Source organism: Nerophis ophidion, linkage group LG02, assembly GCF_033978795.1.
Source record: "Nerophis ophidion isolate RoL-2023_Sa linkage group LG02, RoL_Noph_v1.0, whole genome shotgun sequence".
Classification (NCBI taxonomy): Eukaryota; Metazoa; Chordata; class Actinopteri; order Syngnathiformes; family Syngnathidae; genus Nerophis; species Nerophis ophidion.
Genome location: NC_084612.1, coordinates 63460366 through 63472997, shown reverse-complemented (window position 1 = coordinate 63472997; position 12632 = coordinate 63460366). Strand labels below are relative to the sequence as shown.

Genomic DNA, 12632 nt, shown 5'->3' with positions numbered 1-12632 from the left:
TAGATTCATATAGCCCCATTCGTTGCTGTTTACCTGACACATGAAACGTGGCGATTTGGGGCAGGGGGTGCACTATGCACTATCCACTTTAGTGTTGAATATCGTAAGATGTGTTTTGTGGCAATTCCAACGTTGACCACAGAGTCAGTTGCTATGTAGAGTGGCGCTATCCATCATTTTCAGCTGACTGCATTGCAAAATGATTAACCTCCCACCTAACGCGCATGAAGATAAATAAAGTGTCTCTATGCTGACCACTCGTGATACTTCAAAATGTAACAACCGCCATCTTTTGGAGTTAATAAAAAAACTACATTGGGCACAGGTATTTACATACTAATCATGATTAATTATTGTTATTTCTTCATTGCATAGTACAGTAAGAAGGGGATTCATATGACCCAATTCGTCGCTGTTTACCTGACACATGAAACGTGACGAATTGTAGTGGGGGTGCACTATCCAGTTTAGCTGCCAGACGGCAGTAGAGTGTTGAATATCCTAAGATGTGTTTTGTGGCAATTCCAACGTTGAACACAGAATGCATGTCGAGTGGCGATATCCATCATTTTCAGCTGACTGCATTGCAAAATGATTAACCTTCCACCTATCCCTCACGCGAGATCCACCCAAGAATGGGGCCATAAGAATCCCATCGCTACTGTACATTGTGTTGAGACATATGTCTTGTAAACAAATCACAGCGACTCATCTACATAGCACATGTCTGACTGGATTTTTTGCCGTACTTATCTTATCTTACCGTTGTGTGACATGCCGACGTTCAAGCACTTCTGGAAGCGACAGTATTGACATTTGTTGCGGGACTTCTTGTGAATGCGACAGTGGAGGTCGCAGTGATCGTACACCAGCTTCAACCTGATGGTGCGCCTGAAGAAACCCTGCGAAAAACAAGTGTTATACTTCCGTGAAAGAAGCACATTTTAAGACACATGCTTCCCCACATGTTAGTGTGTGGCAAACACATTGTAGTCATTCTTTACAGGCAGCAGCTGTTCCTTGCAAAACAAAACAAAACGTGCGTTATTTAAAGGAGGAGGAAGTTAAAGGGGCTGAAGACTCCGCCTAAATAAAGAATGTTTTCTCTTTTTAAACAATTAAAAGTGTTTGCCTGCTTGGCTGACCTCCTCATCTGGCGAGTCCCCCCATAAGACATAAGAACAATAACTACGCTATGTTACCTTACGTACACTCAGTTTGAAAAAAAAAGAAAAAAGAAAGAAAGTAGGAATAGAAATAGTTTTAGAGAGTGGAAAATGTATGGCTAATGCAGTGAAAGTGACTTCAAACAATTCAAACGCCCCCATAACAGTTCAAATAGCATGTTTTCCACCTGACCTGTAAACTACACATTGGGAGTAAGACACTCTACCAGTTTCCGACTCTCAAGTGGTAATAAAAGTTCTGTGGTTATCATCACACTTTTCCTTTTTGCCTCGATGTGTTGCACACCAGAGTTGTGTATTAAAGGCCTACTGAAATGAGATTTTCTTATTTAAACGGGGATAGCAGGTCCATTCTATGTGTCATACTTGATCATTTCGCGATATTGCCATATTTTTGCTGAAAGGATTTAGTAGAGAACATGGACGATAAAGTTCGCAACTTTTGGTCGCTAATAGAAAAGCCTTGCCTGTACCGGAAGTAGCAGACGATGACGTCACCCGTGTGAGGGCTCCTCACATCCTCACATTGTTTTTAATGGGAGCCTCCAACTAAAAGAGCTATTCAGACCGCGAAAAAGACAATTTCCCCATTAATTTGAGCGAGGATGAAATATTCGTGTTTGAGGATATTGATAGCGAAGGCTAGAAAAAAATAATAAATAAAATCAAGTTAAAAAAAAAAAGGCGATTGCATTGGGACGGATTTAGATGTTTTTAGACACATTTACTAGAATAATTTTGGGAAATACCTTATCTTTCTAGTGTTTTAGTGAGTTTAATAGTACCTGATAGTCGGAGGGGTTTGTCCACGGGTGTCTTGAGGCCAGTGTCTGAGGGAAGTTGACGGCAGCTGTATGGACGGCACAAGCTCAGCTGATCTCCGGTAAGTGGCGACTTTTTACCACAATTTTCTCATCAAAAACTGCTGGTTGACATTTGGTCGGGATCCACGTTCGCTTGACCGCTCTGATCCATAGTTAAGCTTCACTTCCGGGAATTTTACAAAAGGAATCACCGTGTGTTTGTGTGGTTAAAGGTTAAAGCTTCCCAACTCCATCTTTCTACTTTGACTTCTCCATTATTAATTGAACAAATTACAAAAGATTCAGCAACACAGATGTCCAAAATACTGTGTAATTATGCCGTTAAAGCAGACGACTTTTAGCTGTGTGTGTGCGCAGCGCTAATATTTCCTTACAGTCCGTGACATCACGCGTACACATCATCATTCCGCGACGTTTTCAACAAGAAACTCCTGGGAAATTTAAAATTGCAATTTATTGAACTAAAAAGGCCGTATTGGCATGTGTTGCAATGTTAATATTTCATCATTGATATATAAACTATCAGACTGCGCTGTCGGTAGTAGTGGGTTTCAGTAGGCCTTTAAAAGAGTAAGGACCAACAAAAAACAGGCACCATTACTGTGCGGCTGTGCCCGAATGCATGCAATTGCTGTCGTTTTAACTAGAGCTATCCGATAATATGGGACTGCCGATATTATCGGCCGATAAATGCTTTAAAATGTTATATTGGAAATTATGGGTATCGGTTTCGAAAAGTAAAATTTATAACTTTTCAAAACGCCGCTGTACGGAGCGGTAAACGGACGTAGGGAGAACTACAGAGCGCCAATAAACCTTAAAGGCACTGCCTTTGCGTGCCGGCCCAATCACGTAATAGCTATGGCTTTTCACACGCACAAGTGAATGCAACGCATACTTGGTCAACAGCCATACATGTCACTCTGAGGGTGGCCGTATAAAGAACTTTAACACTGTTACAAATATGCGCCACACTGTGAAACCCCACCAAACAAGAATGGCAAACACATCCGTACCGTAACACAACGTAAACACAACAGAACAAATACCCAGAACTCTTGCGGGACGCTACAATATACACCCCCGCTATCCCCCCCAACCCCACCCACCTCAACCTCCTCCCAAATTCCAAGCTGCTGTTTTGAGGCTTGTTAAAAAAAAAAAATCCCCTTTGTGACTTCAATAACAAATATGGCCGTGCCATGTTGGCATTTTTTTCCATAACTTGAGTTGATTTATTTTGGAAAACCTTGCTACATTGTTTTTTAATGCATCCAGCGGGGCATCACAACAAAATTAGGCACAATAATGTGTTAATTCCACGACTGTATGTAACGGTATCGGTTGATATCGGAATCGGTAATTAAGAGTTTTAACGTTAGTTTCTCTGACAAAATAAACTAGAATAATACGTCAATATATAGTTCTAAAAATACACCAGCTCATAAACTTACGAGAAAACATGTTTTTATTTAGTGAAGATGTAACTTTGCAGCCGTATTTGATGCACTCTGCAGTGTTTCGTGACCAGCAGGAACACGCACCTTACGCCGACTGCGCAATAAACGTGAAAAATGCGCAAAACCATTAAAAAAAAAAAACGTATTACCCCTCATTTTGCCAAAATCTTCATTGGCTTTGGACCAACAATCACAGAGAAATTGTGACATTTGTGTGAAGTATGTCAACTGTGAAGGCTGCTTCCATTGTATTTGTAATCACTGTTTTTATCACTTATTTTGTATTATTATTAGTTATTTCTTTTTTCTAACATGCTAAGTGAATAAATGTACTTTTGCACTTCTCCATATTTCTGCACAATAACTCAGATATGGTAACACTGGCAAGCAGTAGAAAACATGCAGTGATTTATGCATATTTTGCATTATTCATTATTGACATATTTCTTGATTTTTTCTGATGAAATGTCGAGTTCGTTTTCTTATACATTATTACACTGCAAACTTGGTTACATTTTTCCTCTTTCAATGTCTGTCTATTTTATATGTGTTTGACTTTGTCTTCAACTTCTACCAAATTGCATTATTTGAGTTCCACTAAAAAGTCAAAGAGTATGTTTTTGTGAAAATATTTTCATTTCTTCTGATATTATTTGTATTAGCTTCTGTGTGTCCCGAGCAAAACGCAGACATGTCATGTGTTTGACTCGCTGTGGCTCTCCAGTGTTGTTTGTGAACTTTTACTTCCAATAATTCTTTCTGGGAAGTGTGAAAAAAGCGACGTAAAATATTTCCACATTTCTTGTAGGTGGAGCAGCCCCCATGCTGTACAACAGGGCGTTTATACATGTCGAAAAACTATCAAGGAAGAACCGCAAACACATGGCATTAACTCAAGGTTGGCCTCCTGTAGTCATGAGAGGGCCTTTTGACCAATCATTGAGGAGATTGCCGGAAACCCTGTTGGCCATACTTTTTTTTAGTTACGACCAGGAGCAACATCTTGTGTTATGCGGCGCTAATTTTATTTGCATTTCAAAATATAGAAAATCTCCTGGGAAAATTAGTAAACATATGGGATTTTTCTACATCAAAATAACTCACCAGCAAATTCTATACAGTTAATGGATTTATTACATTGTAAGATTTCCTCGTTAAGAACCCCGAACATTTAAAATAAAACATAAAATAAAAAAATAAAAAATAAAAAAAAATCTGTGGTCGAGACATGTTTCATTGATTCTTCCTGAATATTACAATAAGTACGAGAATGTGTGAGCTGCTGCATACTCTAGTTCAGTGGTCCCCAACCACCGGGCCGCGTACCGGGCCGTGGCCTGATTGGTACCGAGCCGCAGAAGAATCTTTTATTAATTTTTATTTAAAAAAAATAAAAAATAATTTATATAGATATATATATATTTTTTTTTATTAAATCAACATAAAAAACACAATATACACTTACAATTAGTGCACCAACGACAAAAACCTCCCTTTTTCATGACAAAAACGTCCCTTTTTCATGACGAAGAAAAAAAGAAAAAATACAAAAATAAAGAAAAGGACCCCCCGGGCCGCGGGACAAATTATTAAGCAGATACAAAAAGGTTGGGGACCACTGCTCTAGTTTACTTATATATTAAGTCTCCTATTTGTCAACGTATTAACAAAATATTTGGATTTTTGACAGACATATATATTTTCCGTCATCTTCATGTCCATACATCAGACCTGGACTCTCACTATTATGTTAGAGCAGTGGTTCTTAACCTGGGTTTGATCGAACCCTAGGGGTTCGGTGAGTCGGCCTCAGGGGTTCGGCGGAGCCAGTCAAGACACACCCAACTCATCCATACTTGCCAACCTTGAGACCTCGGAATTCGGAAGATTTTGGGGTTGGAGTGGAGGAGGGGCGGGCGTGGTTGAGGTGGGCGGGGTTTGCTGGTAGCGGGGGTGTATATTGTAGATTCCGGAAGAGTTAGTGCTGCAAAGGATTCTGGGTATTTGTTACGTTATGTTACGGTGCGGATGTGTTTCTCATTTTTGTTTAGTGCGGGTTCACAGTGTGTTGCATATTTGTAACAGTGTTAAAGTTGTTTATACAGCCACCCTCAGTGTGACTTGTATGGCTGTTGACCAAGTATGCGTAGCATTCACTTATGTGTGTGTAAAAGCCACAAAAATGATGTGAATGCGCCGACACGCCGTTTGTATGGAGGACAATCGGACGTGACGACAGGTTGTAGAAAACGCTAAAGGAGAAGGGTTGCCCCAGGAGATTTTCGGGAGGAGCACTGGAATTCGGGATTCTCCCGGAAAAATCGGGAGGGTTGGCAAGTATGGACTCATCGTGTAAATAAAAACTTCTCCATATCGGCGTATTATGGATACGGCAACAGCAGAAGTCACACTGATTTGCAGGTGTGTAATTTTTTGAGAGTTCATGCACGGTTCATTTTGTACACCGGGAGAAAAAAACTCATATAACTTTGTCTTGAATTTGAAAAAAAAAAAAAAAAAAAAAAAAAAAAATTCACAAAAGAAGGGTTTGATGAATACGCGTATGAAACTTGTGGGGTCTGGAACCTCCAACAAGGTTAAGAACCACTCTGTTAGAGCCACTATGGACTGGACTTTCACAATATTATGTTAGACCCACTCGACGTCCATTGCACCGGTCTCCCCTACAGGGGGGCGGGAGTTACCCACATTTGCGGTCCTCTCCAAGGTTTCTCATAATCATTCTCATCGACGTCCCACAGAGTTGGGAGTTTTTCCTTGCCCTCATGTGGGCGCTGATCAGCGGATGATGTTGTGGTTAGTGCAGCCCTTTGAGACATTTGTGATTTAGGGCTACATAAATGAACATTGATTGATTGATTGATTGACCTCACCAAATTAAGCAAACATGCGTCCCGTTAAGTGTTTTCAATCTGGCCCGCCAGACAGATTTTTTTTAGATCTTTAAGAAGGAATCTGTAGCTGCCATTTCAAATGACCGTACGTCTCGAACTATACAAAGTATAGTGGTTGGAATCTGCGCTTTTCCATGATATACTGGCTACAATTGTAATCTAATTAGTTACTATGGCAATCTAAGTCACAGCAGCTCAGACGAGGCACCAAGCAGTGTGGGTGGGGAGCGTTTCCACAGAGTGTTTACAGCCTGAAATGTGGGTGTCAGGGACAGATGCAGAAGGATATTTTTACAACAAAGTTTTAAAACTCAGTGAAATATCACATATATCCGATTGTAGGTGGTTTTTTTTTTTTACTCTTCGTGTTCATATTTCGTTGTGTTTTTTGCATTTTTATTGCTTTTTGGCTTCATTGCAAATAATGTCGATCGAGAGGAGGTGGAATTTTTATATGTTGTCAATATTCAGTGTTTTATCGGTCATAGTTAATATTGTAAATCCCATTCTTTATTTTCATGTACATTCTGGGTGTCTCATTCAGTAAAAAAAAAAAAATCCATTCTGTTTTTAGCATTCAATCATTCAATGACTTTTTGTATTAGTGTTTCTAAAATCAGATATACCGGCCCCCAAACATATTTTTTTTCTCTAAACTTGGCCCCTGAGTCAAATAAATTGCCTGCCATACATCTAGGTCGTATTGTAATTTGATAGCGTCAACTTGGAGTGCTCCTTTAACCAGGTCTGTGGCTTTGTGACCAGCTCAGTGGCCTTGTGGTTAGAGTGTACGCCCTGATACTGGGAGGTCGTGAGTTCAAACCCCGGCCGAGTCATAACAAAGACTACAAAAAATGGGACCCATTGCATCCCTGCTTGGCACTCAGCATCAAGGGTTGGAATTGGGGGTTAAATCACCAAATGGTTCCTGAGCGAGGCGCACTCTGCTGCTCACTGCTCCCCTCATCTCCCAGGGGGTGAACATGGGGATGGTTCAAATGCAGAGGACACATTTCACCACACCTAGTGTGTATGTGACAATCGTTGGAACTTTAACTTTAACTTTAATGAGCGCTCGCCTTGAGTGTAGCGGACGGACGTTTGTCGTGCGACTTGATCACTGCAGTAGTGGAAACAAACAAAACGGGATTGGGAAGATGCCCGGAAAGAAAGACAAAAACTGGATATCTTGAAAAAAAGTTTTGACAGGCAAGCCGACGAAACAAACTGTAGGAGACCAGGGTTGCGTGGATTTCTACTAAAAATGGACATCCAATACGGGGGTGGGGGGGCGTGGTCGCGTGAGCAGAATTCTCACAAGAACTCAAATAAATGCCCTGTCTGATATCACAACATGACTCTCGCTGCTGTGTTGGATCCGCTTTGGACTGGACTCTCGCGACTGTGTTGGATCCATTATGGATTGAACTTTCACAGTATCATGTTAGACCCGCTCGACATCCATTGCTTTCCTCCTCTCCAAGGATCTCATAGTCATCATTGTCACCGACGTCCCACTGGGTCATTATTGTCACCGACGTCCCACTGGGTGTGAGTTTTCCTTGCCCTTATGTGGGCCTACCGAGGATGTCGTAGTGGTTTGTGCAGCCCTTTGAGACACTAGTGATTTAGGGCTATATAAGTAAACATTGATTGATTGATTTGGGGAGAATGATAGACAATGAGAGTGCAGTCATTTTTATTCTTAAATAAATATTTAAAAAAAATTGGGCTTCAGCAAAAAGTGCTTACTATTAATTCACTAATTGTTTTTTTTATTTAAATTATTGTAATACTTAATACTGGTATCATGTTTGTATATATTGCATCGGCTGATGTAGTTCTGTTGTAAAAAAAAAGGCATATACTGATAAAAAAAAGGCCAATACCTCAAAAGGCCAAATAAGATAATTAGTAAATCTCTAAATGAGGGGTCCCCAAACTTCGGTCCGTGAGAAGTTTCAAGTAAAAAAAATAAAAAAATAAATATCATTATCATTTTTATAAATCTGTCCTTTCTAATCCATTTTCTACCGCTTGTTACTCTCTGTTGTGTCTCATAGCCGGTCAGGCAAATCATATTGTGTAAAAATGCATTTTTACAGAGATAACGTGACATTATAGCGCTCGGAATACATATGTAATACGTATGTATGTATATATATATATATATATATATATATATATATATATATATGTATACAGTGGGGCAAAAAAGTATTTAGTCAACCACCGATTGTGTAAGTTCTCCCACTTAAAATGCTGACAGAGGTCTGTAATTTTCATCATAGGTACACTTCAACTGTGAGAGACTGAATGTGAAAAAAAATCCAGGAATTCACATTGTAGGAATTTTAAAGAATTTATTTGTAAATTATAGTGGAAAATAAGTATTTGGTCAACCATTCAAAGCTCTCACTGATGGAAGGAGGTTTGGGCTCAAAATATCATGATACATGGCCCCATTCATTCTTTCCTTAACACGGATCAATCGTCCTGTCCCCTTAGCAGAAAAACAGCCCCAAAGCATGATGTTTCCACCCCCATGCTTCACGGTAGGTATGGTGTTCTTGGGATGCAACTCAGTATTCTTCTTCCTCCAAACACGACGAATTGAGTTTATACCAAAAAGTTCTATTTTGGTTTCATCTGACCACATGACATTTTAACAGTCCTCTGCTGTATCATCCATGTATCCATTTTGGTATAAACTCAACTTTTTGTGTTTGGAGGAAGAAGAATACTGAGTTGCATCCCAAGAACACCAAACCTACTGTGAAGCATGGGGGTGGAAACATCATGCTTTGGGGCTGTTTTTCTGCTAAGGGGACAGGACGATTGATCCGTGTTAAGGAAAGAATGAATGGGGCCATGTATTGTGAGATTTTGAGCTAAAACCTCCTTCCATCAGTAAAAGCTTTGAATGGTTGACCAAATACTTATTTTCCACCATAATTTACAAATAAATTCTTTAAAATTCCTACAATGTGAATTATTATTTTTTTTTCCACATTCTGTCTCTCACAGTTGAAGTGTACCTATGATGAAAATTACAGACCTTTGTCATCATTGTAAGTGGGAGAACTTGCACAATCGGTGGCTGATTAAATACTTTTTTGCCCCACTGTATGTATACCGTATTTCCTTTAATAGCCACCGGGCATGTAATATGCACCTGCCTTGATTTACGGCTGGGCAAAACCCGCTCCCCAAAAAAATAACCGCATGCTTACTTTTAACGCCGGGTCAAAATTATTACGTCACGAGTAACCCTACCCCAACCGTCATTCCAAAACGACGGAGGAGTTTTTGTGCTTTTACTGTGTGTAAACCATGGTTCTTGTTCCACAGCCATACAGATCACACTAATGGTTGTGATATAAAACAACTTCAACACTCTTATAAATATGCGCTCTGTGAACCCACATCAAACACATTTCTGGAGAACATATGCCCTGCAACACACCACAAACGCAACACAACACCTGCCCACAATGCAATGCATCCACGACTCCTGGCTACACCGTCCATACACCCGCTGGCACCCCCCCCCTGTGCGTTGGTTCAGGTGGGCGGGGTTGAGGGCGTGTGTATAATAGCCAAGAGTCACAGATACACGGCATTATGGGTAATCCCTATGCTGCATTTATAATGTGCCACAGAGCCAATGCTCTCCAGAAATGTGCTTGGTGAGGGTTCACAGAGTGTGGCGCATATTAGTAAGAGTTTTAAAGTTGTTTATATCACAAACATCAGTGTAAAAGGTATGGCTGTTGACCAAGTATCCATTGCAATCTCGTATAAGAAGCAGCAAGATGCATTCGTCCGGCCGGCACGCAGACAGCATGGTGTAAAAGTGAGCGCGATGACATGCTGCAGAGCAGTGGTCCTTAACCACTGGGCCGCGGACGCAGAATAACTTTTTAATGAATTTTTTTATTTTTTATCACACTCAATTTTTTACTGTATGCCATTGGTAAGCGCAGGGGTGAGAAGAGGTTTTAAAATTATTAGCGCCTGCTTACTTTTACCGCATGCTTTGAATAAGCGCAGGAGTGAGAAAAGGTTTTAAATTAAATAGCGCCCCGGCGGCTATTCAAGGAAATACGATATATACATATTATATACAGTCAAAATTTTTTAACCCAATACGGCCCTAGAGTCAAAAACTTTGGGAACCCCTGCTCTAAATAATAATACTCTTAATATATGTGAAGAGAACAATAGGATGACAATTCGTGCGAAAAAAAAAGAAGTTATATTTTCAATGAAATTATCAATAATTTATTCTTGCCATACAAACATCTTCCTTACCTTACATCCTTCACAGGCGTGCACGCCGTAGTGAAAGCCAGAAGCTTTATCTCCACACACACGGCACTCGATGTTGAGTGCTGGAGTCGAGGTGTCATCCGGTAGCTTGGAGACCGATGGACTGTCGGCCTGTTGAGGAGGCGACTCTGGCTCCATCTTGATGAAATCTAAAGGCAAGATTTGTCCATTTTAGACATCAAGGTGCAGAAGACAAAAGCAGGCTGAGCCATGCCTTACTGTGTGCGTCCGCCTGGGTCCTGTAGCCGTGCATGCTGGTGTAGTCCAGGTTGGTTAAGCGGTCCTCTCTCTGCGGAGGACTTGGGTCGTAGGCCATGTCGACGGAGGACATGGAGGCCACCAGCGAGGGCGACAGGGAGGAGCAGGAAGAGGAGGAGATGGTGGCGTAGTCAAACGTCGTCATGTGCGCCGAGTGGCTGCTGTCGTCCAGCTCGAGCAGATCCGCGGTGCTCGGACTGAAGCCCACCGGCCAGGCGAAGAGCTGCTGGGTGTCCACCATGTCTGCGTAGAGAGACGAGAGCGGTGACGTGTTAGCTGATACAGCGTCACGTGTTTACTGTATGTGTCCTTGCTTTAAAGAATAACACCAAAATAATCTAAAACACGGAAGAGAGTAGAGGGTGGCGAGTGAGTGCGACAAAGATAAAACAGCCATGAGGGAGCATCGCACGCATGCATGTTTTCTTTCTGGCAAAACAACAACGTGCATACATATTATTAGATCGCAATAGCACTCCTCCTCCGTGATCAGGCTCGCTCCTGCAGTCTGTCTGTTATCTGCTCAATTGGGAGTTAGATTGTGACACAGTCGGAACAAGACAAACTCTGCTCGTAACATGTCCGACTTCCTCTGTTGTTGTTGTTTGGGCGGTGATTGCCTAACCAAAGCAATGTGTGTTTAGCTCCTGATTCTTGGAATTAATCCGTCTTCTGCCTATTTGTTAATCTGTCGCCCTGAATAACACTTTTTTTTCACAGTGTACAGACCATCTCAATAAATTAAAATATGATTGAACAATTCATAAACAGGTGGTCAGGGCAAACAAGGTCTTCTATTCAGGCCTAAACACAGAAGCACTGACCAAGATATACAACTTCCATCCATTTACTACCGTTTGTCCCGTTCGAGGATCGCGAGGGGTGCTGGAGCCTATCTCTGCTGCATTCGGGCGGAAGGCGGGGTACACCCTGGACAAGTCGCTACCTCATTGCAGGGCCAACACATATAGACAGACAACATTCACACACTAGGGCCAATTTAGTGTTGCCAATCAACCTATCCCAAGATGCATGTTTTTGGCGGTAGGAGGAAGCCGGAGTACCCGGAGGGCACCCCCGCAGTCATGGGGAGAACATGCAAACTCCACACAGAAAGATCCCGAGCCCGGGATTGAACCCAGGACTACTCAGGACCTTCATATTGTGAGGCACATGCACTAACCCCTGTCCCACCGTGTTGCCCTAAATAGATATATAACTTAGATTACCGTATTTCCCGGACAATAAGCTGCAACTTTTTTCATACGCTTTGAACCCTGCGGCTTATAAAATAGCGTGGCTAATTTAATGTTTCCGAAGGGAATAAGCGGTAGAAAATAGATGGATGAATGGGTATTCAACAAATATCCATCCATCCATCCATCCATCCATTTTCTACTGCTTATTCCCTTTGGGGTTGCTGGTGCCTATCTCAGCTGCATTCGGGCGGAAGGCGGCGTACACCCTGGACAAGTCGCCACCTCATCGCAGGGCCAACACAGATAGACAGACAACATTCACACACGAGGGCCAATTTAGTGTTGCCTATCAACCTATCCCCAGGTGCATGTCTTTGGCGGTAGGAGGAAGCCGGAGTACCCGGAGGGCACCCCCGCAGTCACGGGGAGAACATGCAGACTCCACAGGGAAAAGATC

The 12632-nt window shown here is 41.7% G+C and overlaps 1 protein-coding gene across 4 annotated transcripts in view; it reads right to left on the bottom strand.

Annotated features, from left to right (window-relative positions):
- Positions 1–12632, bottom strand: part of LOC133543668 (peroxisome proliferator-activated receptor gamma-like) — a 99525-nt gene that overhangs the window by 27958 nt on the left and 58935 nt on the right. For all 4 annotated transcript variants that reach the window (XM_061888363.1, XM_061888354.1, XM_061888379.1 and 1 more), the window contains 3 exons: positions 10938–11219; positions 10701–10867; positions 764–902 (listed from right to left, as the gene is read on the bottom strand). In XM_061888363.1, the coding sequence (XP_061744347.1) occupies positions 764–902; positions 10701–10867; positions 10938–11217 (586 nt within the window). In that variant the 5' untranslated portion in view covers positions 11218–11219. The remainder of the gene's footprint in view (positions 1–763; positions 903–10700; positions 10868–10937; positions 11220–12632) is intronic.